The sequence below is a fragment of the Bufo gargarizans genome, chromosome 2 (genome assembly GCF_014858855.1).
Source record: "Bufo gargarizans isolate SCDJY-AF-19 chromosome 2, ASM1485885v1, whole genome shotgun sequence".
Classification (NCBI taxonomy): Eukaryota; Metazoa; Chordata; class Amphibia; order Anura; family Bufonidae; genus Bufo; species Bufo gargarizans.
Genome location: NC_058081.1, coordinates 75,213,555 through 75,241,375, shown reverse-complemented (window position 1 = coordinate 75,241,375; position 27,821 = coordinate 75,213,555). Strand labels below are relative to the sequence as shown.

General features: G+C 45.1%; 1 protein-coding gene across 1 annotated transcript; it reads right to left on the bottom strand.

Annotated features, from left to right (window-relative positions):
- Positions 1-26,690, bottom strand: LOC122927393 (STAM binding protein). The gene is made up of 10 exons (XM_044279196.1): positions 26,536-26,690; positions 19,641-19,863; positions 19,038-19,113; positions 18,870-18,965; positions 18,452-18,794; positions 17,546-17,670; positions 17,268-17,405; positions 13,346-13,458; positions 12,897-12,996; positions 1-652 (listed from the first exon to the last, which is right to left on the bottom strand). Exons 2-10 carry the CDS (start codon positions 19,841-19,843, stop codon positions 596-598), a joined length of 1,251 nt encoding a protein of 416 aa, XP_044135131.1. The 5' UTR covers positions 19,844-19,863; positions 26,536-26,690; the 3' UTR covers positions 1-595.
- Positions 26,691-27,821: the final 1,131 nt, after the last annotated feature.

Below are 27,821 nucleotides of genomic sequence, written 5' to 3'. Positions count from 1 at the left end.
TCACCTTCAGGAAGCATTGAAAATATTTAATGCTGCTAGAAAATAAACATTATACAGTATTATCCTCTTTTATCAAACAGTGATATTTTTTCTGGCATCTGTTTTTTTTTAGGAAAAATGATCAAATAAATTAAATTAAATTATATACAAATTTTCTATTACTAAAAATAACATCTGAACGAAGAAAGCTTACTTAATGGCAAAAATGTTGATAAAGGATTAACTAATACTCTGATGTATTACTAAAAAAAGGGAATATATATGGAGCTCAGATTTACAGACCCATAAACCTTTCACAGAAGGAAATTTTAGCACCAAAAGTGTTACAAACTGTTAATTTTGCAGAGAGAAACGCATCAACCAATTAAATGCTTAATGGCATCAAACCGTCCTGTAGGACCAGGGACACGAGTTGTGAGGTGTTCTCTAGTTAATACCAGGCAATATTGGCAGGCAAGAGGAGCCACAACCTTGAGAACTTGGAGAGTCTCCCCATACTCCGTCACTGTATAGTCCATGTCTTTGCAGGGACTTTAATGGCAAGTCAGAGGGCTGCAAACGCAGAGTCTGGAAGATGGTAGACACTTTGTAGAAATTATCGCAGGTCCATGACAGTGACACCCTGCTGACATATGGCGGTGTGGTTGCTGGCCTTTGGGAAGAGAAAAGGAGACGGGTGTCATATAGATGGCAAACTGAGATAAATACAGAATGACAAGCCTATGGGAAAAGTAAACATAGCGAAGGACAGATACAAAAAGAAAACTAGCAAAGAAGACTATAAACACAAAGAGCAGGCAAGAAAAATGAAGATTACTCTTAGGTCTTTTGGACACGAACGTTGTGCATCCATTTCGTGCATTGGGGACCGCAATTTGCAGTCTCCAATGCACGAGCAACGTCCGTGCCGCGGCCGGGAAGGATCGAGACCCATTCAACTTGAATGGGTCTGTGATCCTTCCGCACCGCAAAAAAATAGAACAAGTTATATTTCTTTGCGTTGTGAAGGCACAGAGACACACTACAGAAGCACCCTTTAGTGCTTCCGCGGGGTACCGATCCATGCTTTCGTTCTGCATCTCCGCAATTGCAGACCCATTCAAGTGAATGATTCCGCTTCTGAGATGTGGAGTGCACACGGGCCAGTGCCCGTGTATTGCGGACCGCAATCCGGCCACACAACGGTTTTGTGTGGCCGGTAATTGGATTTTCCTAAACCCACGACAGCACCACGAGAGAGAGGCTCCACCCCCATAGACAGGAAACCTGAATTACAAAAACACGGAGGCTCTCCTCCCACTTCAGTATATCTTTACATGGATGAGAGGTACTCTACCCACAGCTATTAGAAGCAAATCTTCAAATCCAGAATATATCTTTCCTTTTTTTTTGTAAACACCCATGAAATGTGCTCCAACCACCAACATAACAGGGATGGGAAATAAGGGTGCTGTCGTGGGTTTAGGAAAATCCAGTCTTTTTCCCTTCACCCACGACAGCACCACGAGAGTGAATAACCAAGGAGACACTTAGGCCCCTTGCAGACGAGCATGAGCGGATTAGGTCTGGATGCGTTCAGGAAAACTCACACCATTTTGCAAGCAATTGCAGACAGTTTTGTCTGCGATTGCGTTCAGTTTTTATTGCGCGGGCGAAATGCGCATTAATGCATTTTTCACGCGTGTGATAAAAAAAAAATATATTTACAAACAACACCTCTTAGCAACCATCAGTGAAAAAAAACTCATCTCGTCCGCACTTGCTTCTGGGTGTAATGCGTTTTTCACGCAGCCCCATTCACTTCTATGGGGCCTGCGTTGCATGAAAAACGCTGACTATAGAACATGCTGCGACTTTCACGCAACGCACAAGTGATGTGTGAAAAACAACGACGCTCATGTACACAGCCCCATTGAAATGAATGGGTCCCGATTCCGTGCGATCGCATCACGCATTGCACCCGCGCGGAAAACTCGCTCGTGTGAAAGGGGCCTTAGGGTGGGTTGACAGCCGAAAGCACCTTAGTGGCAAAGTTTAAATTGGAAGACAACTTTAACTGTAAACTGTAATGTTTAAAAAAGGTGGTCGGAGAAGACCAGCCTGACGCCTTACAGATATCCTCAATAGAGACAGAAGCCCTCTCAGCCCAAGAAGTGGAAATAGGCCTAGTAGAGTGGGCCTTAAGGCCTTCTGGAGGAGACTTCCCTGAAGATGAATAAGCCAACGACACTGCTGACATAATCCATCTGGCCAAAGTATTTTTTGATGCTGCTTAGCCCCTTTTTTCCCCCTGAAAGGCAACAAACCAAGGAAGATTTCCTCCAGTCTTTAGTTCTGGACAAGTATTGTATCAAACACCTCCTAACATCAAGGCAATGATAAGACTCTTCCTCCTCCGTAGATGGTGACTCATCAAAAGGTTGGAAGCACAATAATTTGAGACCTGTGAAACTTGCAAGGAAAGCTGGGTCATGTTGGATGATCACCTTATCCTCTAATATGGCAGTATAAGGGGGATTGATAGAAATACAGTGTAGTTCGCTAATCCTACGGGCCGAAGTTAAGGCTACCAATAAGCATAGCTTAAAAGATAAACATCTGATAGAAACCTCTTCAATAGGCTCAAAAGGAGGTTTTGTTAAAGCGTTCAGCTCCAAATTTAAATCCCAAGGAGCTACCCTGGGAGAAAAATTCAGGGAGGATCTAGAAATCGATCAAAAAAAATCTAGAAACCCATGGATCTGAAGACTGGATCTGAAGACAGATTTTTGTTAAACAGTGCTGAGAGGAACGAAATCTGAACTTTCAAGATGCTAGGTGACAATCCTAATTGTAAACCCTTCTGAAGAAATTCCAGAGTGTGGCAGACCAGAGCCTGAGAGGGGATTCTCTTAAAATACAAAAATCAGCAAAACTCAGGAATTTCTTCCAGACCCTGGTATAACTAGAGAACGTTCTTCCTTCATTTTAAGAGGGTATTAACTAAGTCTGAAGAAAAACTCCTCTTGGTTAGCAGGAACCTTTCAATACTTGGTATCCCCACGCTACTGCTACTATATTTTACCTCACTGACCAATACTTTCTGTGTTGGATTAACTGGTGATACAATATGTCTCAAGTTATGGTTATATAACCTATGAAATATTTATTACGACATTACCTCTGCTTTGGGGTTTGCCTTTTTTCTCTACTATTTAACACTCCATGCATTTTTTTTACTCATTGTTGTATTGACTAATAAAGTAGTTATTTTTGTATTTATCTATGTGTGGTTTTGATTACTTTTAGGTTTTATGTCTGTTTGATAGTAACGGGAGGATTTCTGACATAGCAAATTTCACCGTCATAAGTTCCTTCATATTTGAGGAGGCTAACTTCAGACTGCCACTCCATACTCCCTGAATGGGTTGGTCCAGAATATGAGCCCCCCAACCCCAAGGGCTTGCGTCTGTGGTCAAGCATAAAAAGATTATTCTTCCAAGGCGCCCCCTGGGTCAGGTTGTCCCTTATTAACCACCACCCTAGGTCCTCTAGGGTCCGATCTGATATTACCAAGCTCGTCTCTAAGTCCCCCCCCCCCTTCCCTTCCCAAGCTGTCAACAAGTCCCACTGTAGAAGCCTGGAATGGAATTGGGCCCATACAACGGCTGGAATACAATACACGTTAGGCTTCCTAGAATCGACATACCTTTCCTCAAAGATATTCTTGGATCTTGGGTCAAACCCTGTATTTTTCTTCTTACTCTCCAAATCTTCTCTTCCATCGGAAAACACTTCTGTACCTTCGAATCCAGGTGTAACCCCAAAAAAATGCTGACTCTGAGGGTACTGGTCTCGGTTTTTCTTTGTTCAGGATCCATCCCATCTTCTCCAGGATCTGCAACACCTGTACTGCTTTCCTGCAGGACTCCCGTGTTTCTCCTACTATCAAAAAGTCATCCAGATAAGGGATAAAAAGAATGCCCTTCTCTCTGATACGAGCCCCCATTTCTGAAACCACCTTTGTGAATAGTCTTGGTGCCATTGAAAGCCCAAAGGGAAGGGCCTGAAACTGCAGATGTCTGACAACTCCCCCTAGTTCTACCGCCACTCGGAGAAACTTTTGATAATATTCATGAATAGGGACATAAAAATAGGCATCTTTTAAGTCCAGTACGGCCATGAAGCAATCTGGAAAGAGTAGATTTATAGCTGATTTTATGGTCTCCATTTTGAATTTTCTCAAGAGCGAGAATAGATTTAGTTTTTTTAAATTTATAAATCGTTCTGTAGGAACTTTCTGGGGTTTTTTTCACCAGAAAGAGAGGAGAGTAAAAACCTTCTCCCCTCTTGTCCCTCTGGAACTGGAATCAGAAATGTATTTTTAACAATTCAAAGACCTCCTGCTGTATAGCGTTGCTTCCTTCTCCTGTAGTCTTTGTGACCACAAACCTTACCGGAGGAGGAGAACGAAACTCTAGCTTCAAACCCTGACCTATGGTATCTAATACCCAAGAACTGCTGGAGACCCGTTGCCACGCAGGAAGAAAAGTGGCTAGTCTTCCTCCTACAGGCAAATCTGGCGTCATTTTTGTTTGCTAGACTTTTTCTTATCACTCAAGGATTGACTGAAGAAAAAACCTCTTTCGACTCTCCTTTGTGACCTTTTCTATGTCTTTTTCTCCTTCTTACCCTTGAAAGGAACGAAAGCAACAGTCAGATCTCCCCCTAGCAGAAACATTTTGGACTGGAAATGTTTTCTTTTTATCAGCTGCTTTTTCTAAAAGCTCATCTAATGCTGAACCGAAAAGATACTCTCCCTCGCATGGAATGGCACACAACCTTTTCTTAGAAAGCAAATCCCCACTCCAGCCCTTTAGCCATAAAGCCCTACGAGCAGAGTTAGCGAGAGCAGATCTAGCCACCAGCCTAATAGAATCTGCCGAAGCGTCTGCTAAAAAATCTGCTGCCTTCTTAATGGTGGGAAGCCCTGCCAGGATTTCCTCCCTAGGGCATTTGTTTTTTATCATATCTTCTAGCTCAGAAAGCCAAACAACTAAGGAACGGGCTGTACAAGTTGAGGCAATAGAGGGTCTAAAGGAGGATCTAGAAGCTTCCCAGGCACCTTTTAAAAAAAAAAAAAAAAACACACTCCTTTTTTTTATTTTATCTAAGGGGTCCCTATGAGACCCCATGTCTTCAAAGGAAGACACGACCTCTTTGTCACTTTTTAAATAGCTACATCTATTTTAGGTGCTTTGTTCCATGGGGCACAATCTGCTTCTGAAAATGGGCATTTTCTCTTTAAATTCTTGCAAATATAGGCTTATACCACTCGCCCTTAATTAAAGATGTTACCGTACATTATCATTTAGAATTGAGAAAGCTTTTTGGAAGAACGAGTGAAACGTTTTCAAGAAATCTACAGTATGTCCAGTTGCCTTGATTTATTTTTTACAGATACATACATTCTTATGGACAGGAAAACATCTCTGATGCCTAATTTCAAGCCCACCAAACATCACATCCTGCACAGATTTAGGCTCCTTAGATTCCTTAATATCATGGTTGATTTAACTGCTTTTAATAAACTGTCAATATCTTCTACCAGAAAAAAGGGCCTCTCTACGGTATTTCTTTTTCCTCTTCTCCAGAAGAATAAGACAAGATGTCAGAACATGGGTTTTCAAAAGGAAGGAAAATCCTGCTCCTGTTCTGAGTCTGAGGAGTATGCAATATCCAGTTGCTGAACCTGTCTAGACTTCTGTTCCCTCTGTACCCCCGCCTTTCTCGTGGCCATGGAAGAGCTGACCTCAGACTTAACTAAAGACTGAAGATTCTAATAAAAAGATGGTGATTCCCCTGCTACTGTCTTGTCAATGCAGGGCTGACACAGCTTCTTCGTATATTCAGAAGATAAAGGGCATCTACATAGCACACATTCCTTATTCCTCCTTTTAGTTAATGCTTTCTTAGCTTTTCCCTGCAACAGTATAATATATATATTTTTTTATTTTAAAAAATCCACACAGGCTTTATGAAAGAAACAATGGCCAAGGCCGCTCACCCCACCCTTTTCCAGGTACCAGAGCTGGAAGGAGGATCATCCGGCATATCCTTCTTGTCTTCTTCCATCGTAGCCTACCAGAGGGCCCAATCTCCTAATCCGGGTCGTACTAACTGTAAACCCGCCAGGAGACTCTTCACATGCAGTGGCTTTTAATTCCCATTCAACCTGCCGGCAGCTACATTCGGGTTACGCGCTCTTCTATGCGCCTCCCATGACGTCATTGCGCCACGCGTCCTGTCACATCCGGCGCTTGCGTTCCAGACGTCTCCGCTTCCTGTTACGCCACTTAGGCAATCTGTGACGCGGCCCAGAGGAGGAGCAGTTGCTTCCGGAAGCCTAAGGTGCGCATCCACGCCACCAAGCACCATGCCCCCACAGCGCTCCAGAGCCCTCTACACAGCTACTCGCCTCTGCCAGTCCATCAGCGCATAACAACATGCCGCCAATTCAAAGTACCGAGACCGCAGGTAATGGAGGAGGCACCCAAGGGAGAAGCTGCACAGTGCTCCAGGCTTCCCTCCAGAGACAGGAAACCATGCTGAAGTGGGAGGAGAGCCTCCACCTTTTTGTACTTCAAATTTCCTGTCTATGGGGCGGAGCCTCTCTCTCGTGGTGCTGTCGTGGGTGAGGGGAAAATAAAGGTGGCTTTATACTGGCCAACAGGTATTCTTATCAACCCGCCCATGCACAACAACTGGGAGTATAAGCACCTGCCAGACAGCTTTGAAGATGGTTTATCCACCTTCAGAACAAACCCAACATGCCTAATCCTTCTTTTTTCGCCCTGACATCTGAGGGGGGACACACATCAGATGGCCGGTCATTCCCGAGCAATCAGCAGGTTTGGCCAACATTCATCTAATGTGTACAAAGGCCCTCAGGACTGTTCATTAGTACTGTCTTCCAGGAGCTTGGAAGGTAGCACCAGGCAATAACATATTATTTAAATCAGGTTATTATTATTATACACACACATTTATATTTTATGTGAATATTTACATTGAACATCCACATAGCAGTTTTCACACCAGCCACTAGAGCAGTCACAAGGAGCAGATATTTCTTGGGTCCTCCACGGAGCAATAGCAATCAAATAAAATGCTTGTATGGGTGAATGTCTTCAAACCTGTCCAACCAACAGGTAACTACAATCTAACCTTCCAAGACGACACGGCTGTCCAAGCTGAGAGGCGGCTGTGCACCTGTCCGTGGCCCCGCTGCTGCTTCTCTTCCAGTAAGTGGCTTGGTCCTGTGACCACTATGGCCAATCGCAGGCATCAGCGGTCACATCCGCTTGAACAATACATCAAGAATGGAGCAGCAGCGGGACTGTGGGCAGGCGAGTGGTGTTTTTGACATTAAGGGATACAAGTTAGGATCCCAGGGGTTGTCTGATCCAGGGCCGGACAACCCTTTTAACACCATATACACAGATAAGGCTGTGTACGCAGCTTCCTTGTTGTCTGGGGTCGGGGGTCTGTACTCTGTAGTCCATCACCTCCTGCAGCATGTGAAAATACTCACATGCATCTCAGCTACCATAAAGCATGCACACACCACAGGCAGCAAATATGGCCCCAATGGAAGGTTTTTCAAATAAACAGCTACAATATTAAAAGGGATTGTCCCATATCTCAGACAATGGGGGTATATCTCTAGGATATGACCCCAATGTCCGATAGGTGTGGGCACCTATACTTGGAACAGAGCCTGCAAAGTGCCAGAGGGTGCACTGTGCAAGCGCGGCCACCCTCTATTCATTCCTATGGGGCTAGCAGAGGTGGGACCTGCACCTATTCAATATTAGGGGCATATCGCTAACTATATGCCCCCATTGTCCGAGATGGGAATCACGGAGCATTTTCGTTTTTTTCTCCCAGTCTTTCCAGAGCCATAGCTTTTTTTTTTTTTTTTTTTATGATTATTTTTCTGTTCACACAGCTGTATAAGGGTTTGTTTTTTGCGGGACAAGTTCAACACTTTACTACAGTTATACCACATTTGTATAGTTTTTGTTGTGTTTTCTTTTCATTTATTCTGTCCCCCATAACTGTTTAGAGTTAATACTACAGAGCTGTGTGAGGGCTCCTTTTTAGTAGGACAATCTGTATTTTTTTTTTTATACCATTTTAAAATGTGTATGACTTTTTGATCACTTTTTATTCAATTTTTTGGGGGAAGGTGAAGAGATGAAAAAAAAATGCAAATTGGCATATTAAATGTTTTATTGTATATGGGATACGTTTTTGAACACGGTGTATGAGGTTTATTTTTGTGATTGTTTATTTTTATTTTAGGGGAAAAAGAGGAGATTCAAATTTTTATACTTTTGCAAAACGTTTTTAGGCCCGCAATGGGACGCCAACATGCAATTATTAGTTTGCAATTTCTATAAAGTTAATGGAATTTTAACCAGTGCCATATACAAAGATCGGAATATTACAGTGCTGCCACCTGCTGGCCTGAATTGTAATGTATAAGTAATAAGCCAAGCTAGAAGCCTAATACAGGTTCTGGCTTATTACTTGAAACACCTTCCCCGATCTCTGCCCGGGGGAGGTGTTCCTGCCTGGCAAGCACACGCTTCCAAGTTTTGGCCAAGTTAAATGTCCACGATCAGCATTACCGCTGATCACTGACATTAGCCCCCGGTGTCTGCTGTGTGAAACAGCAGGCACCCGGTTGCTATGACGCTCACTCAGCTCCGGAGCAAGCACCATCTTTAGGCTACTTTCACACTTGCGGCAGGACGGATCCGACAGGCTGTTCACCATGTCGGATCCGTCCTGCGGCTATTTCGCCGTGCCCGCGGACCGCCGCTCCGTCCCCATTGACTATAATGGGGACGGGGGCGGAGTTCCGGTGCAGCACGGAGAAAGCCGCCGGACTAAAATTACTGCATGGAGAAGTCGGCCGGCACACGCTGAGATGCACGCCGCACGGGATAGGATTAATTCCACGTGTAGTTGAAAGAAAATCCCAGCAGACGTGACTTCAATGCTCATGAAGTTTTATTTGCACATAGCAATATGTCCCAAAATAATGATACAAAAATTAATAAAATTAATAAAAATTAATGTTTGATCAAACATCAATTTTTATATCATTATTTTCTAGACATCGACTACATAATGGAGTATCTCTGCTGTACTGGTATTTAATAATTATTGACATGTGTTCTGATACCTACTCCGCCTTTTGATCGATTATCTTGATTATGTTATCATGTTACCATGCATGTACCGCCCCTCTTGGGCGTTGACGTCATAGGGAGGTTCCTTTCTTTAATCATTGATGTGTGTATATATATATATATATATATGAGCTACTGACTATGTACATCTACCTGTTGAAAAAGGCAACTTAGCCGAAACGCGTCCTTTTCTATGGGACATATTGCTATGTGCAAATAAAACTTCATGAGCATTGAAGTCACGTCTGCTGGGATTTTCTTTCAACTAAAATTACTGCATGTCAGGCTTTTTAGTCCGGCGGCTTTCTCTGTGCACCGCCATGCTGCTCCGGAGCTCCGCCCCCGTCCCCATTATAGTCAATGGGGACGGAGCGGCGGTCCGCGGGCACGGCGAAATAGCCGCAGGACGGATCCGACATGGTGAACAGCCTGTCTGATCCGTCCTGCCGCAAGTGTGAAAGTAGCCTAAAAGGGGTTAAAAACACATCATCATTTATATACTTAACCCCTTGTTTTTCCAGCATTTGATACCATTTTGGAGTGTGTACAACTTTTTGATCACTTTTTGTTAAAATTTTCGAGGGAGGTGAAGTGACAAAAAATGGCGAATCAGCAGTTTTGATCTTTTTTTTCCCCATTATGCCATTCTGAGTATGATAAATATTTTTAGATTTTACCAGTAAGGGTGTTTTCTCCTGCGGCAATCCCTATAAGGGCTCATGTACATGAACGTATTTTCGTCTCAGTTTTTTCTTTTTTGCGGACTGTATACAGAACCATTCATTTCAATGAGTCCGCAAAATTAAAAAAAATGGAAGTTACTCCTGTGTGCATTCTGTTTCCGTATGTCTGTTCCACCCAAAAATTCAACATGTACTATTATTGTCCGCATTACGGACAAGGATAGGACTGTTCTATTAGGGGCTATCTGTTCTGTTCTTCAAAATACGGAATACACACGGATGTCATCCGTATTTTTTGCGGACCGCAAAATACATACAGTCGTGTGCATGCGCGCTAAATGTTTATTTTTTTTTATTAATTTAATTTTGGGGAAGGGGGGCGATTTGAACTTTTATTTAATTTTTTAAACTTTTTTTTTTTTTTTCCCACTTTTTAAAAGGTAACTATAAAAAAGCAGTCATTAGACCGCTACTCTCTTAGACTCCAATGCATTAGCATTGGAGTCCATGAGAATTTCACTATGTTCTTATGGAGCCCTGCCACAGGGTCTCCTTAGGAAAACTATCTGCAGCAGCCCTGGATCATTCAGGAGGACCAAGGCTGCTGCAAACACCATCTATCTCCCTAGATCCCTGCCAGTGGGAGCAGTTGTCTCTCAGATGCGGTGTTCACATTCAACCACAGCATCTGAGGGGTTAAATGTGTGTGATCTACGCTACTGACGATGGCATACATTAGCCCCAAAAGTAGGCACCAGGCGGCTATGGTGCCTACGATTGGGCACCACATTTAAATACCCGACTTTTAACACAAGTCTACAGTGGGCTGTCAGGAAGGGGTTAACTAGGATGCATTACCAGAGGCTAATTTACTTACTCTAAAAATCCATGAACTACATTATATTAAAATGAGCATTTTAGGAGTCAACTTTATGACTACCATAAATTTATTAAAAACAGCCCTATGTGTTGTGAAAAAAAAAAAAACTGCTGAAAACAATTATTCTGTTAGCAAAAAAGTTAGGACCGTTTAACCATTGCATGCACAAAACTGCTGAAATGTGTCTGGTCATTTAGGATTAAAATACTCTGGTCACAAAGGGGTTAAAACAGACAGGTCTCTATCAATGCAATGCCTTTTTTTTCCACAATAAAAGGGATTGTGCCACAAAAAATATTCTTCATTTTTCAAACCATCAACTGGAGTGGGTATCTAGAGGCTTGACCAGGGCGGAGCATCTGATGCACCCGGGGGAAAAGCGCTGGCTGACTCCAAAAGAATTGAAGGAGAGATTCACCCTACCGGACTCCCATTTCCTGCAAATAATGCAGATTTTGGGTTTTTGCTCATGTAGACTGCGTGATTTGTCAAAGGAGGCGGCCTCAAATTCCTTTGACGAGATTCTTAGTTTCTCCCCCCAAACTGTTTCTCTCTCTAGGTTGTATAGGGCCCTTTCGGGCAATTTCACGAAAGCCAAAGTGTCTACACTTTTTAGGAAGTGGGAGCTTGTCACCTTGGATGATGAGATTGGGGTGAAAATCCTGGAAGATTGGAATAAGGTACGTCAGTGCGTGATCAGTGAGACTTGGCGTGAAACTTTTTTTAGAATGATGCATCGAGCGATCTATGGTTTTAACTTCCCAGTCTCGCCTCAGTTTCCGGACCGCATCACGCATTGTCCAAATTGCAAATTGGCGGCCACGGATTTCTGGCATGGCATATGGACCTGTCCTGAGGTTGTGAAGTTTTGGGTTGCGGTGATTGCGTATGTCAAGACTACCTGGTCGGTGGAATTGCCTGCGGAATCCCAGACCCTGATTTTCCATTATATACGTCCAGAGAACCCGACTAAGATACCGATTATAGTACACTCTGTTTTATTGGTAGCTAAAAGAGTACTGCTCCAGAGATGGCTCACGGATGCCATGCCAGACATTCCAGCGGTGGTTTCTGAACTGAGGGTTCTATTGGGGTTTGAGAGGATTGAAGCATCTAGACACAAGGAAGGTTCGGCTTCCAAATTCTTCAATAAATGGCGTGCTTTTATTGCGGTGCATCTTAGCCCGACAGAGATTGGGGAATTGGTCAAACCATTTCAGTATACCTCGTGGTATCTTAAAGCATCTCTGGGTAATACCTTGGGACCCCTGGCAGTATAGTTCTGCCCCCCCCCCTCCCCCTCCTGTCTCTCCCCTCCCATTTCTTTCCCTTTTTTCTTCTTTTCTCTATTACTTTTGTTTTCACCTACTCGTTTAGTTAAAATAAAAAATGCAGTCGGATTTGTAAGTACTGTACTCATGTTCCATGTGATACTGTATTTGGCTCCCTGGCTTTCCCTGAAGGTCATGGGGGGGAAAGTATGTACAATGTATGTTGTCTGGATACATGACTTTTGTGTTATTTTTCTTGTGATTCTGCTTTCAAATAAACAGAATTTAAAAAAAAAACATCAATTGGATCTGAATACTTTTGTGATTGCAGGTAATTAAAAATGTAGTATAGCTACCGAGTTAATCCGTAAAATGTTTCCTTATTTCTTAATCCACCTCACTGAGGTGGTCGCACGTGCTCAGTTTAAATTGTCAACCGCCACCAGCCATATGTTCTGTTAGAAACTGTGACAGTTACAGGGAGAGAGCTGCAGCAGAAATTACACGCCCCCGAGCTGCCGCTATAAGGACACCCGCCCCCGAACTGCCGCTATAAGGACACCCGCCCCCGAGCTGCCGCTATAAGGACACCCGCCCCCGAGCTGCCAGCCTAAAATAAAACTAGCAGAGTAATTGGAGCAGTGAATGTGGAGATCTCTGGACCCATGTGAGGTACAGGGCCGGTTCTAGCTTTGTTAGAATGAGGTCATCATGTACTATATGATGTAAGATTTTCATTCTTTACACCAATCATGGCACAATCCCTTTTAGAAAAACCCCCATCACTTTAGTATTTCAGTTTCTGTAGCATTACACTTACACAGAACAGGGGAGGGTCTCTGCAGTGTGGGTGAAAACCCTTCTCTCGACAGTCACCAATTTCTTTCATGCCATAGTCGGTCAATCTAAAAATTCCTGTTCTGGGGAGAGAAAAAAAAAAAAAAAAAAAAAAAAAAAAGGACCCGACAGATTATGGTAACAGAATCATATCCATATTTACCTTCTCATGCACTTAGTAATATGAGTAGTTTGTGCATATAACGTAGATGCACCACGTGTTCTTCTATGCCGTATGGCCGCCTTACGATTATAAGGAACAGGGACAATACAGCAGGGTTCATATATAATGTAATTCCCCAATATATTATCCCAGGTATCTCCAAAAGGGAGCTCCAGTTCATGTCACGTGCAGCCATTTCTTTCTCGTTACCCACAAGCAAGCACCTTTCAACTCGGAGAGGGAATATATGGAAATAAAGAGATACTTACTCCTGGAATTTCGGGGAGCAGACAATGGCGATGGATTCTGGGAGCATCATCTGGTATGAGCAGTGAGTGTGTAAGTCAACGCTGGAAAGGAAGGCCGTCTGAGTGGGATGTGTCTGTAAAATAAAAAATAAAGCTATATCCTACTCCTCACACTTTAAAAGGGCTCAGAGTTCCCCTAAATATTAATGATCTGTCATCAATATCAGATCTGAGGGGGTCCGACTCCACTACAGCTGTCTGAGGAGGCTGTGGCACTGGGACAAGCACTCTGGGGGAGATTTATCAAAGGTCAGAGTTTTACACCGGTCATTGATGTCCCCTGCACGGCCGGAAGAAGTGCAGGCCTCGTCATAAATTAAGCGCCTCTCCGGCAGCCTGTGCTGCTGCAGACAAACTGCCACAAGATTATCAGCAGAGGACCCCCTAAAGATCAGATATTAATGACCTGTCCTAATGATGGGTCATGAATATTTCCCCTACCCTACTATTATGGAATTCTTCATTAAAGGGGATTCATAATACTGATGACCTATTATCAGGATAGTTTGTCAATATCAGATGGGCAGGAGACAACTCCTGGCACCCCCACTGATGATCCACTTGAGGCAGGTGGAGTACTCGTGTGAGCGCTGTGTCCGCTCCATACTTTATCTGTACTCCTACTTTGTAGCGGCGGTGCACTGTAATTAGTATTTTGTTCTGTTCACTTGAATGGGAAATTAAGCTTTAAGGGTCCATTCACACGTCCGTAGAATGTGTCCGCACCCGTTCCGCAATTATCCAGAACGGGTGCGGACCCATTCATTCTCTATAGGGCAGGAATGGATGCAGACAGCACACAGTGTGCTGTCCGCATCCGCATTTCCGGAGAGCGGCACCAAACTTACGGTCCGTGGCTCTGGAAAAAAATACATGTCCTATTCTTGTCCGAAATTGCTATGGGGGTGCAATTTGCGGATCTGCAATACACTACGGACGTGTGAACGGACCCTTAGGGTAAGTCCACATCTGCGGCAGGTACTGTATTACTGTATTCTGTTTCACACCCCATTATAGTGAATATCGGAATATTGACTATAATGGGATGGGGTAAATGGGATCCAGCAGATCCCACCGGTGTCCAGCTATATCAGATAAGGCAATTCCGGTATTCTGTTCCTCTGCCACGACAGAATACTTGCCGCAAGTGTGGACTTACCTTAAAGGGTTTGTCTTACTTGATCAAATGGGCATTCATCACGTAGAGAAAGTTAATACAAGACACTTACTAATGTGTTTTGAGTCTCATGGATTAATTTTTCAGTCCTATTATACATGGCTCATTTCCAAGGGTTACGAACCCGGCACCGGTGTTCGTGGTTGCACACTATAGAAAAAAGCGCAGGCTTCTCTGGTGGCCAGGACTGTAGGAGCACACATAGGCACACATGCAAATCTGCTCTGCAGCGGTGGTTCTTACCCCGTGGATATGAGCAGTGTATAATGTGATTAAAAAATAAATAAATCCAGGCAGCAAAAGAGGCAATATGGACAATCACAATACATTAGTAAGTGCCTGGTATTAATTTTCTCTACATGATAAATGCTATTTGCTAAAGAGAGACAACCCCTTTAATTACACTGCACTGACACTAGGATAAGTCATCAAACACATAAAACCGGACAATCCCTTTAACAGAGAAGGATCCTCTGGCCACGAAATCAGGATCTTCAGTTGAGAACAGTTACAAAGTACACCTCCCACTGTGGAGGACCTGCCTTGTCCTGTATTACACAGACCTATTCACTTGAATGGTCACTGTGTAATAGTTAACAGAATTTGTATTACCAGATTTCCATCACAAATTACAACTGATCCTCAGGGTCCATTCACACGTCCGCAATTTTTTTCCGGATCCATTCTGGATTTTGCGGACCCATTCATTTTCAATGGGACCGGAACGGATGCTATGTGCTGTCCGCATTTGTAGATCCGCAAATCCGTTCCCGAAAAAAAAAATATATAGTACATGTACTATTCTTGTCTGCAAATGCAGAAAAGAAGAGGCATTTTCTATTATAGTGGCGGCGATGTGCAGTCCGCAAAATGCGGAACGCACGTTGCCAGTGTCCGTGTGAATGGACCCTCAGGGATACATTTTGTGATCAGTTTCTTGTCATTAGACCCTTCTAACAAGTATTGACTGTACAACGTGGAGAACCCCTTTAACTATTTTTAAACTAGGCATACTACACAGTCAAGCCGCATTATTCTGACCACCATCTACTATCTAGAGCAACTGCCGTGTGCAGCGCGGACAGCAGCTAGACTGGCTGGGAGTGACCCATTAAGGTCGTGGTGGGTTGTTCCAGGTATCTGGAGCCATGCTGACTGCAGAGCATCCCACAGCTGCTGGAGGGTGTGTGGGGGGGGGGGGGGGAAGGATCCATATGGCGAACGCGACGATCGAGGTGGTCCTACAGAAGAGGAATTGGGTTTAAGTCTGGGGAATTATGGGCCAGGGTAGTACCCGGAAGTCTTGGTCATGGTCTTCCAACCAATGTCAGATATTTCTAGCCATGTGGCATGTCGCATTGTTTTGCTGGAAGATCCCATTCTTCCCAGGAAAGACAATAAGCATGTATGGGTGTACTTTTGGCCCCCCAAAAATTCTAAATATTCCCCAGACCATAAAGCGGCCACCACCAGCTTGTGTTCTTCCAGTAATAGCTGCAGGGTGTATGTTCTCTGATGTTTCTCAAATAACATGCCAACATCCATCCGTTCAATGAAGCAGAAAATGTGACTCATCAGAGAAGGCGACCCTTTACCAATCATACTGCCGATAAAACTGAAGATTTTTCTGTCAATGCAACTTCATAAGCCTAGAAACAGTGAACTGTTGTGTTAGGCCTCTTGCACACAAACTTTTTTTTCCCCCGCTTACTTAACATTTTTTGCGTTCCATATACGGAACCATTAATTTCAATGGGTCCGCAAAAAAAAAACAAAAAAAAAAAAACTGAAGGTACTCCATATGCCTTCTGTTTCCGTTCTGTTCAAAAATAGAACATGTCCTAATATTGTCTGTATAATGGACAAGGATAGGACGGTTCTATCAGGGGCAAGCCGTTCCGTAAAAAACGCAATACACACGGACGTCATCCGTATTTTTGCAGATCCGTTTTTTTTTTTTTGCGAACCGCAAAATACTGAAAAAGCTATACGGTCATGTGCACGAGGCCTTAGACACATGTCTGGTAGCCTCCTGGTTCATTTTGGCTGTGAGCTGCTCCCCTGTAGAGTGTCAGTCCACCTTCAAGCACCTTTGTAGCCGATGTTCACCTCGCACATCATTGGTACATGGTGCTTTGCAGTTCCCACGTTGCTTATTCACAATGGTGCCATTTATCTGCTCACCATACACTTTCACCACAGCAGCCTGAGAACAGTTCACACAGCGCAGTTTCAGAAATACTGCCACCCTGTGCCCGAAAGCCAATATTATATCCCTTTTGTAACTCTGATAAATCGCTCCTTTTACCCATGACAGCAACGAGGGATATGTGTGCAGACAGCCTATTACCCAACTTATATACCCACCGAGCCAGCTCAGCACACGTGACCGCCTTAATGAGCTAGACACTACCGAAAGTAGGACGTGGTCAAATGTGACCCAACTGTGTATAAGAGATATATATATATATATATAATATTTTTTTTGTTAAGAAACATTTTTTTTAATCCAGGCTCATGGCCATATCATCCATGTGAATGTTGATCACCTTGTATATTTGTCGTGATTGGTAGGACCCCCACCAATCTGATAGTTACCCCCTATCCTGTGGACAGGGGGTAACTTGTTATAACTGGGACACACCTTTAAGTTAATGTGCAATAGAAAGAGTACAGCACTAATATAAAGCTACTGTTCATACATACATGTATCCAGCCCAGTGTGATAAGCCCATGCTGGTCCTGGATCAAGAACAGGTCCTCCTCGTTCTCAGTGTTACAGTAATCTGGCCCACCACACTGTTTGGGCACAATGACGTGCGTGATAGTAAACTCATTCTGCATCTATAAAATGATAATAAGAGAATCAGATAAAGACATGGAGGACAAAGAATGAGAATATGTTATGTAAAAGCTTAGGTCAATATATACTGTACAGCAAGATATGGGATTCAGTTGTGGCACATCACCACCGTCACTCTTACCAGCTTCCCACACAAGATCCCGCAGGTCTCCACTCCTCGCTGTGTATTCGCCTCGGCAAGTTTTAGAAACTTCACAACCACTTCCTGAGGAATCCTTACATGGCGAAGTCCATCCGTGGACACAGCTGGAAGCAAGCAAGAGGTAACACAGATGAGCAAAAACATTGAGTGCATTCCACATCCATCAGTGCCACCTGCAGCGCTGACCACATTTCATCTCGTGTGCAGTGGTTGTCAGTTTCCAGTTATAGGGTGACCTACGTAGCAAGGAAACGCCTCCAACGTAAATCGCGTTCCTATTTTACATTCAGCTTAAGCCGCTTATGGGATGACATCTGTGTTGTTCTTTATAATGGAGACAGCGATGCAGTGTATATTCTGTTGGAAGACAGATACCAGAAGTCCCTGATGGATCGCTTTGACTTGGGACCTATGTATGTTAATCTGACAGGAAGATCAGCACTGAATGCAGCGCTAATCATCCTGTCAAACGTGACACGATCTGAGACAAGACTCTGAAAATAACCTCTGCTGCAAAGGTGAACACACCCTGTGAGTGATGAATTAGAGGCCCTACCGCTGGCCCAGCATTCTCATAAGGTTTGATTTGGGCATAAATCAGCCTACAAGTTTGCTCAGCAGCGAGGATGAGCCAGGCTGACGGACTTATCACAGACCAGCTTTCTGCAGCTGCTATGTACCGTGAAACGCAGAAGCTAAATTGTGCAAAATTGTTAATAAAAAAAATATTTAGCCCAAAATACAATTAAATCAAAAATAGTCTTTTTTTTTTTTTTTTTTTTTAAATGGCTCCAAAGGTGATTATTAGGAGTTTCATTATTGTTATTATTATATCACAGTATTTCACATAACTAAAAGCACTTGAAAACCTCAGTGTCTACTTACAGACTTCATGAAGGCTGATGGATGCTGGCTTCAGAGTCCTATCAACCGCAGGTGGTCGTGGAAGGATGGCGTCATTGGCGGGTAGCTGTGGAACAACAGGGGGCTCCTTGACACCTGGGATAAGAGGTCCCTCAGGTATCTGGTTGTTAGAGTTGTCAGTAGAGAACTGGTGGAGGATCCGTAGTCGGTCGCTCTCCAGTTCTTTCCTACGAATCATATCTTCAAAGGCCTGGAACTGCTCCTGCTGCTCTTGCTGCTGCTTCATGCGTGCCACGCGCTGCTTCTCTTCTTCAAGCTGCTGCAGAACAGCCAGGCGGCGAGCGCACTCTTCTTCCTCACATCGCTACGTGAACAGTAAATGTCACTGCCAATCATATAACCCTGGGCCTCATACAGGACTTCCTCACCACTGACTTACCCTTTTGTCCAGGAACTCATCAAACTCTTTACTGTACCTCTTCTGCAGTTCTTTCTTTAACTCTTCGGCTTTTGGGAAGGCCACTTCTTTCAGTTTCTACAAACACAAAAATCACATCTTCATACAAGACCTGATACAAGATCTGTGCCTGCAATAGACCCGTCTTACCTTCAAAGTTTCCCTCTTCTCAAGAGCATTAGCAGTTTTATAATCTCGATGTTTAGGAAGCTTTTCAACAAAAAGTCTATGGAAATATACATGATAGAATTAGTTAAAACAACCCAATCATACGAAAAGAATACTCATTGGAAAACGTCCATGATCACCAATCAGGAGCTCTGTGACATGTGTTGGGCTGCACTATAGTCCGCTCATTTGAACAGACAGATATATTATGGGACACCATGGATAAATAAACCTGCGTTAGGGCTCATGCACACGACCGTGTGCTGGCCTTCCGTGCATTGGGGACCGTAATTTGTGGTCCCCAATGCACGGAACGGGCAGCACACGTTTGTGTGCATGAGCCCTTACTCTGTACCACTGCTGCTATATAGATGGTGTGCAGGTATACACTGAAGAGGGTGCATCGCTTGAACAGGCACCATTACCCCTTCAAACAGCTAATCGTCCAGGGTCCCAAGAGACATAAATTTGGTTCTTCCGCTGGCAGGGAAGAGGGTCTTAAGACTGACGAGGAAAGCGTCGGTCTTAATAAATGTCCCCCCTGATCTTTTATTGCAGGCAAGTGGCTAGCGCCTTTCTACTTACGTGATATACTTGTTGTACAAGATAAAAGCACTCTCTGTATTTCCCTCCCCGGCATATACATTGGCCATACGAATTATCTCCACGCCGGATCGGTAATAACGCTTAGGAGGTATATCGTCTTTCACTTCTAAAGACGTCCCCTTCAATACCAGAGCTCGTATCCTCTCCTCTGGAGGGAGGCTGGGGTCACTGTGCTCCGGCATGGTGCTAGGCAGTAGACAACCTATAAGAAAGAACAATGCGGATTACACAACCTTATACCAGGCAAACGAGGGGGTGAGACAACCCCTTTAATAGGAAACTACCAGAAATAGTAGTGGGCCTTTAATCAATATCAGATCGGTGGGGGTCTGACTTCTGGTACCCCATCATGCATAATCTGATTGACTTGAATTGGGCTAAGCACTAATGAGCACAGCAACTACAAAATATATAGTGCTCGTGGCCCCAGATCATGGGTGGGGTCCCACAAAACACCTTACGGCCCCTTTCACACGGGCAAGTTTTCCGCGCGGGTGCAATGCGTGAGTTGAACGCATTGCACCCGCACTGGATCCGGACCCATTCATTTCTTTGTGTCTGTGCACATGAGCGGTGATTTTCACGCATCACTTGTGCGTTGCGTGAAATTTGCAGCTCGTTTCTCTTTGTGCGTTTTTCATGCAACGCAGCCATAGAAATGAATGGGGCTGAGTGAAAATCGCAAGCAAGTGCGGATGCGGTGCGATTTTCACGCACGGTTGCTAGGAGACAATTGGGATGGAGACCCTATCATTATTATTTTCCCTTATAACATGGTTATAAGGGAAAATAATAGCATTCTGAATACAGAATGCTAAGTGAAATAGGGCTGGAGGGGTTAAAAAATAAATAAAAATGTATTTAACTCACCTTAATTCACTTGTTTGCGCAGTCGATATCTCTTCTGTCTTCTTCTGTGAGGAAAAGGACCTTTGATGACATCACTACGCTCATCACATGATCCATCACCATGGTGATGGATCATGTGATGAGTGCAGTGACGTCATCAAAAGGTCCTATTCTTCAAAAAAGAAGACAGAAGAGATACCGGCTGCGCAAACAAGTGAATTAAGGGGAGTTTAAAAATATATAATTTTAACCCCTCCAGCCTTATTGTACTATGCATTCTGTATTCAGAATTCTATTATTTTCCCTTATAACCATGTTATAAGGGGAAATAATACAATCTACACAACACCGAACCCAAACCTGAACATCTGTGAAGAAGTTCGGGTCTGGGTACCACATTCAGTTTTTTATTACGCGCGTGCAAAACACATTGCACCCGCGGGCTAAAGACTGAACAACGGAACGTAATCGCAGTCAAAACTGACTGCAATTGGGTACCTACTCGTGCGGGTTTGCCGCAACGCATCCGGACCTTATACGGACACGCTCGTGTGAAAGAGGCCTAAGGCCTTATTAACACGTCAGTGTTTGGTCAGTGATTGCAAAACCAAAAACAGGATTGAAGCCTCCACAGACATAAGGTATAAGGAAAGATCTGCACCTGTTCTGTGTTTACAGTTGTGGCTCACAATCACTGATGGAAATCACTGACCGAACACTGACGTGTGAATGAGGCCTAAGGCCTCATGCACACGACAGTTTTTTTTCACGGTCCGAAAAAACGGGGTCCGTGGGTCCGTGATCCGTGACCGTTTTTTCGTCCGTGGGTCTTCCTTGATTTTTGGAGGATCCACGGACATGAAAAAAAAGTCGTTTTGGCGTCCGCCTGGCCGTGCGGAGCCAAACGGATCCGTCCTGAATTACAATGCAAGTCAATGGGGACGGATCCGTTTGAAAATTGAGCCACAGTGTGTCATCTTCAAACGGATCCGTCCCCATTGACTTACATTATAAGTCTGGACGGATCCGCTTGCCTCCGCACGGCCAGGCGGACACCCGAACATAACTTGAAGCGTCCCCATCACCATGGGAACGCCTCTACGTTAGAATATACTGTCGGATATGAGCTACTTCGTGAAACTCATTTCCGACAGTATATTCTAACACAGAGGCGTTCCCATGGTGATGGGGACGCTTCAGGTTAGAATACACTGCAAACTTGGTACAAGACTGCCCCCTGCTGCCTGGCACCACCCGATCTCTTACAGGGGGATATGATAGCACAATTAACCTCTTCAGGTGGGGCACCTAAAGGGGTTAATTGTACTATCATATTCTCCTGTAAGAGATCAGGGCTGCCAGGCAGCAGGGGGCAGACCCCCCCTCCCCAGTTTGAATATCGTTGGTGGCACAGTGTGTGCCCATCGCCCCCCCCCTTCCTCCCTCTATAGTTAAAATTCGTTGGTGGCACAGTGTGTGCCCATCGCCCCCCCCTTCCTCCCTCTATAGTTAAAAATCGTTGGTGGCACAGTGTGTGCCCATCGACCCCCTCCATCTTCCCCCCCCCCCCCCATCATTGGTGGCAGCGGAGTTCCGATCGGAGTCCCAGTTTAATCGCTGGGGCTCCGATCGGTAACCATGGCAACCAGGAAGCTACTGCATCCCTGGTTGCCATGGTTACTTAGCAATAGTACAATTGTAGAAGATTCATACTTACCTGCCTGCTGCTGCGATGTCTGTGACCGGCCGGGAGCTCCACCTACTGGCAAGTGAAAGGTCTGTGCGGTGCATTGCTAAAGAACTGTCACTTACCAGTAGGAGGAGCTCCCGGCCGGTCACAGACATCGCAGCAGCAAGCAGGTAAGTATGATTTTTAACTATAGAGGGAGGAAGGGGGGGGGGGCGATGGGCACACACTGTGCCACCAACGATTTTTAACTATAGAGGGAGGAAGGGGGGGGGGGGGCCATGGGCACACACTGTGCCCCCAACGATTTTTAACTATAGAGGGAGGAAGGGGGGGGGGCGATGGGCACACACTGTGCCACCAACGATTTTTAACTATAGAGGGAGGAAGGGGGGGGGGCCATGGGCACACACTGTGCCCCCAACGATTTTTAACTATAGAGGGAGGAAGGGGGGGGGGGCGATGGGCACACACTGTGCCACCAACGATATTCAAACTGGGGAGGGGGGGGTCTGCCCCCTGCTGCCTGGCAGCCCTGATCTCTTACAGGAGAATATGATAGTACAATTAACCCCTTTAGGTGCCCCACCTGAAGAGGTTAATTGTGCTATCATATCCCCCTGTAAGAGATCGGGTGGTGCCAGGCAGCAGGGGGCAGTCTTGTACCAAGTTTGCAGTGTATTCTAACCTGAAGCGTCCCCATCACCATGGGAACGCTTCTGTGTTAGAATATACTGTCGGAAATGAGTTTTCACGAAGTGAAAACTTAGATCAGAAAAAGCTTTTATGCAGACGGATCTTCGGATCCGTCTGTATGAAAGCAACCTACGGCCACGGATGCCAATCTTGTGTGCATCCGTGTTCTTTCACGGACCCATTGACTTGAATGGGTCCGTGAACCGTTGTCCGTCAAAAAAATAGGACAGGTCATATTTTTTTGACGGACAGGATACACGGATCACGGCCTCGGCTGCAAAACGGTGCATTTTCCGATTTTTCCACGGACCCATTGAAAGTCAATGGGTCCGCGAAAAAAAACGGAAAACGGCACAACGGCCACGGATGCACACAACGGTCGTGTGCATGAGGCCTAAAGCTGTTTTTCTTTATGTTTTGAGAGTTATTAAAATATTATTAATGATGGTTTTGTAGTTAGGACTCTCACTGCTACTAAGGAAGGAGGAGATTCCTACTCTGTATAGAGCGTCGGACCTCTCACAAGTATTATGTAGCCTGACACAAGACAGCGCCCCCCAGTAATAATACCGGGGAGTTCTCTGCCGTACGTATGACAATCAGCTGATTGCCAGTAAGTCAGCTTTAGAAGCCCTCCTGGGACTGCACCGAGGTACATGCAACATCGTCATACATGTAAACCCCTTCCAAGCCTCACCCCATATAACGCCTGCTGCTCCGCCAAATATTCCTGGTTGTCATCTCAAGACAATGCCATCTTCTCCGGGTGCCAAGACCAAGTAACACAAATGGCAGTGCTCACATAGATCCTAAAAAGTGGTGCCACTGTGCATGTAGTTCACACTGCAGTGCCCATTCAGTAATGTATAAGTAGTAGTGCCACGTCAGTATTAAAGAGGACCTGTCACCTCTCCTGACACGCCTTTGTTAATAGCATTCCCCGTGTAATAACAGTTCTTATGGCTCTATGTTGTGCCGTTCCTTTATTATTTGTACTAGAAGTTATGAATGAATTGCTAGCAGTCTGCAGTAAGGGTACAGAGGGGTGGTAACAATTCTTTTTTTTTTTGGGGGGGGGGGTTGTTACTGCACAGTCTGAAAATGGCAGCACTGGTTGGATAGAGTGAGACTGTGCAGGCACCCCCCCCCCCCCAACTGGTTACCTCCCCTCTGTGCCCTTACTGCAGACTGCTAGCAATTCATTCATAACTTCTAGTAGAAATAATAAAGGAATGACACAACATAGAGTCATATAAGAATAGATTATCCAGAATTGTTATTACATGGGGAATGCATGAAGATATTAAGACAGGCATGTCAGGAGGGGTGAAGGGTCCTCTTTAAGGGGTAGTCTCATCCTAGACATGTAAGGTACATTCATATTCAAAGATTGTCCCATAAATGGCTACCCATCTAAATGTGCCAGCTGCAGGGCCCCCATAAAACAACGGGCTGCTCCCTACTCTGCTATGGGGCAGCCATTTGCATGTAGTTATCTGGTCTTGTGCCAATCTCTGCAGCCAGAAATCTGCCGGGCAGGAGGGATCTGTGATTGACGTCTCCCATCAGGACAAGCGTGTGGCTTTCCACAACTGTCCCACTGACTCCTGGACACAACATCCTTTATAGAGATAATCCTATTAGAATTAATAGAATTATGTAAAACGTCTTGTATAGAGCACCACCGCTCGTTACATCGGGGAAGCTCGTCCTCAGTATATCTCGTGTTAGGAACTTCACATGATCCACAATGTAACCCCGTACAAGCTGCCGATCAGTCCAGGACAAAGAGCAAGTGTGTATCATGGGGTATGTGTGCAGTGATGAGCAGCCACCTAATATAGGGGATAAGGGGGATCTCTCAGCCTAAGGCGCCAGGAAATAAAGCCAGCAATGAGATCAGAGACAACTTGTGTGGTGTAAATCCGTCTATTCACACGTCCGCAAAATGGGTCCGCATCCGTTCCGCAGCACACAGTGTTCTGTCTGCATCCGGACTTCCATTTCACAGCCCCGCAAAAAAAAATAGAACATGTACTACTCTTGTCCGCAGCCACAGACAAGAAAAGGCATTTCTATTATAGTGCCGGCCATGTGCGTCCGTAAAATACGGGACGCACATGGCCGGTGTCCGTGTTTTGCGGATATGCAATTTGCGGACAGCAAAACAGTTGCGGACGTGTGAATGGACCCTTAAAGGGCATCTGTCAGCAGATATTTACCTATGACACTGGCTGACCTGTTACATGTGCGCTTGGCAGCTAATAGAATCTCATTTTCATATTTGCCCGCATTGCAGAGAAAAATTATGTTTTATTATATACAAATGAGCCTCTAGGAGCAACGGGGGCGTTACCATTACACTTAGAGGCTCTGCTCTCTCTACAACTGCTGTGCCCTCTGCACTTTGATTGGCAGAGCCAGGCAGTGAACATGTCATCACACCTGGCGCTGTCAAAGTGCAGGGGGCGAGGCAGTTGTAGAGAAAGTAGAGCCTGTAGGTGCAACGGCAACTCCTCCAGTTGCTCCTAGAGGCTCATTAAAACATAATTTTCTCAGCAATGCAGGCACATGTGAACATGGGACCAACACAGATGCCTTCAGCTGCCAAGCGCACCTAGTTTCATAGGTACAAATCATTTTCCATGTCAGTCTGCAGTGACCGCCTCAGCAGTGAAGGGCTGAGCCGGCTCCTCAAGGCATTTTCTGTGTATTGAGATGGGACCAAGATGAAAAGACCAGCATGGGACCCGGTGTAGAAATGGGAGCATATGGACAGGGGTTGTACCTGGTGGGATCCATAACCTTTCAAGAGGTTGTCCCTTTCACAGGATAGCTGGATAAGCGTCTTAATTGGCGAGGTCCGATTGCTGGGGCCCCTGCCGATCACAAGAACAAGCCATCTAAATGGAGTGACAGTTACACGTGCATGTTGCCACTCCATAGAACTCTATGGGACTATTGAAGATGGCGGCGTGCTAGTGCCGTAGTGCTGAATGGACAGTCAGCGCGCACGCGCGACCACCGCTCCATTCAAAAAAAAAAAGGGATTGGTCTGATTGGTTGAGGTCCAAAAGATGCCCAAAATAAAGGAGTACTACCCCAGGGACATTGCAATACAGACCATTAACTTGAATGCTGGCTGTGTATTTATCTAGGGCATCGCTGGTGGTCCCAGCAGTAAGACCCCCACCCATCACACAGGGATGGCATACGTAATCAGCTCATGCTAATAGTGGTAAAACACTTTTAATCCGTATAAACCCTCTCCACAGTGTGCATACAATATGGTAGAAACATAGCAAGCTGCACTAAACTACATGGACAGCAAGAGAGCAAAAACAGGGGGAATGTGGAGATGTTCTGCGAAGAGTGGCATAGAAAGGGGCCTAGTGCAGCCAAAACCAATCAGATCGCTGCTCTCATTTGTACCGGGCGGCTTAGGAAATGAAAACCCTAGTCTGATTGGTCGGTCCATCCCCATGTTGTAGGTACCGAGGCCTTTTTTCCTGCATACACTCCCCTTCTATCCAGATTTCATCATGGCTGCTCATTACCCTGAGCATGTGAATACACCGAACTGATACAGGTCCGCCATGTCGCCACTGCCCCAGGCCGCCCTGACTTTCTCGCCCCTCTCACCTGGCTGTCACTCGCTATCAGTGCCGCTCAGCCACTGCCTGCATTCTTCCGGGTCACATGACCTGCATACGCCTCACTCACTGCCTTTTCTTGTCACATGGCCAGCGGCGACAGACAGAAGACGGCCTCCATGTTGGAAAAGGGCAGAAGGGAGACTTCTTCCCGTGGCCACCTGGTCACACGCTGGTCACGTGAGTGTGACATTATGATGTGTCACATATATAGGACGTGACTGCCACCTTGTGGTGAACACTGTGTACTGAACACTGTACATGAGCTTATTAAAGCTGCAATGTACTGTGTTGCTATGGCTAACAGGCTACAGCACTACTTTTATTTTATTTTGCTATACATATGCTCATATATATATATTTTATAAGTACCACTCCAGAATACCATGTTTTCCAATGAAGTGGACCTTGACATCCCCATTTTGTCAGGCCACGACCCTGTTGCCATAATTTAGGGCCCTTTCATACATTTGCACGCCCCTTTTCACTAGACAGACCATGTAGTCTTTTGCTGCCATCAATCTTTTATCATTTTATGGTGAGCAGTTTAATTACAGCTCCGCCGTCCCATTCATTTCAATGGGAGCGAGCAGTTGTCGTTACACTGGGTCCCATTCATGTGAATGGGGCCGAGGAGCTGTAATTGCACTGCAGTAGACATGTCACTGTATTCGGACAGCAACAAAAGGTGTGACAATGGATGACATCGTGGTGATGGGTGTACACCACCTACTGTACCACCCACTGTATGTCCCATTCCCCATCCAGTAATGTATTTCCGTTTCCTCCTGGCAGGAAGCAGAAGCAAGAGTGCTGGTTAACCCTGTCCTTGCCAACCATAGCATGACATGCTGGTGTACAGTACGTAACATAACAATAAAAACAAATCCAAAAAAACATTGCAGATACCCCCAAGTCTGAGGTACAGCGAACCCCTGCTGATCATACACATCCCCTTTTTTGTGGATAGGGGGGACTGCGATGTGGGTCCCCAATAGAATGGAAGCATATATGTAAGAGGGTCAGATCTTGGCCCGGTAGTTGTATAAGTGGTTCCCCACTCAAGGACGGTAAAAGGAAACAGGTGGACCCAGTTTTAATCTGCAACAGAGGCCCCAAACCTACCGTAGCTGTTCACATGTCCACTGATGCTCAGAAGCTCAGAAGTGCAGAGGCTGAGAAGTGTGAGTCGGCTACCCCTGTTCTAGGCTACTCTTCACTGCTGCAGGAGTTACTGCTGCTTCAACCCTATCTAGGCCCTGCAGTAGTGCCCTC

Coding starts and splice junctions, on each gene's coding strand:
- LOC122927393 (XM_044279196.1), bottom strand. CDS start 19,843: ATGCCGGAGCACAGTGACCCCAGCCTCCCTCCAGAGGAGAGGATACGA. Junction 17,671..18,451: donor CATCAGCCTTCATGAAGTCT/GTAAGTAGACAC, acceptor GCTTGCTTCCAG/CTGTGTCCACGGATGGACTT. Junction 653..12,896: donor GAGACCCTCCCCTGTTCTGT/GTAAGTGTAATG, acceptor CTCTTCCCAAAG/GCCAGCAACCACACCGCCAT.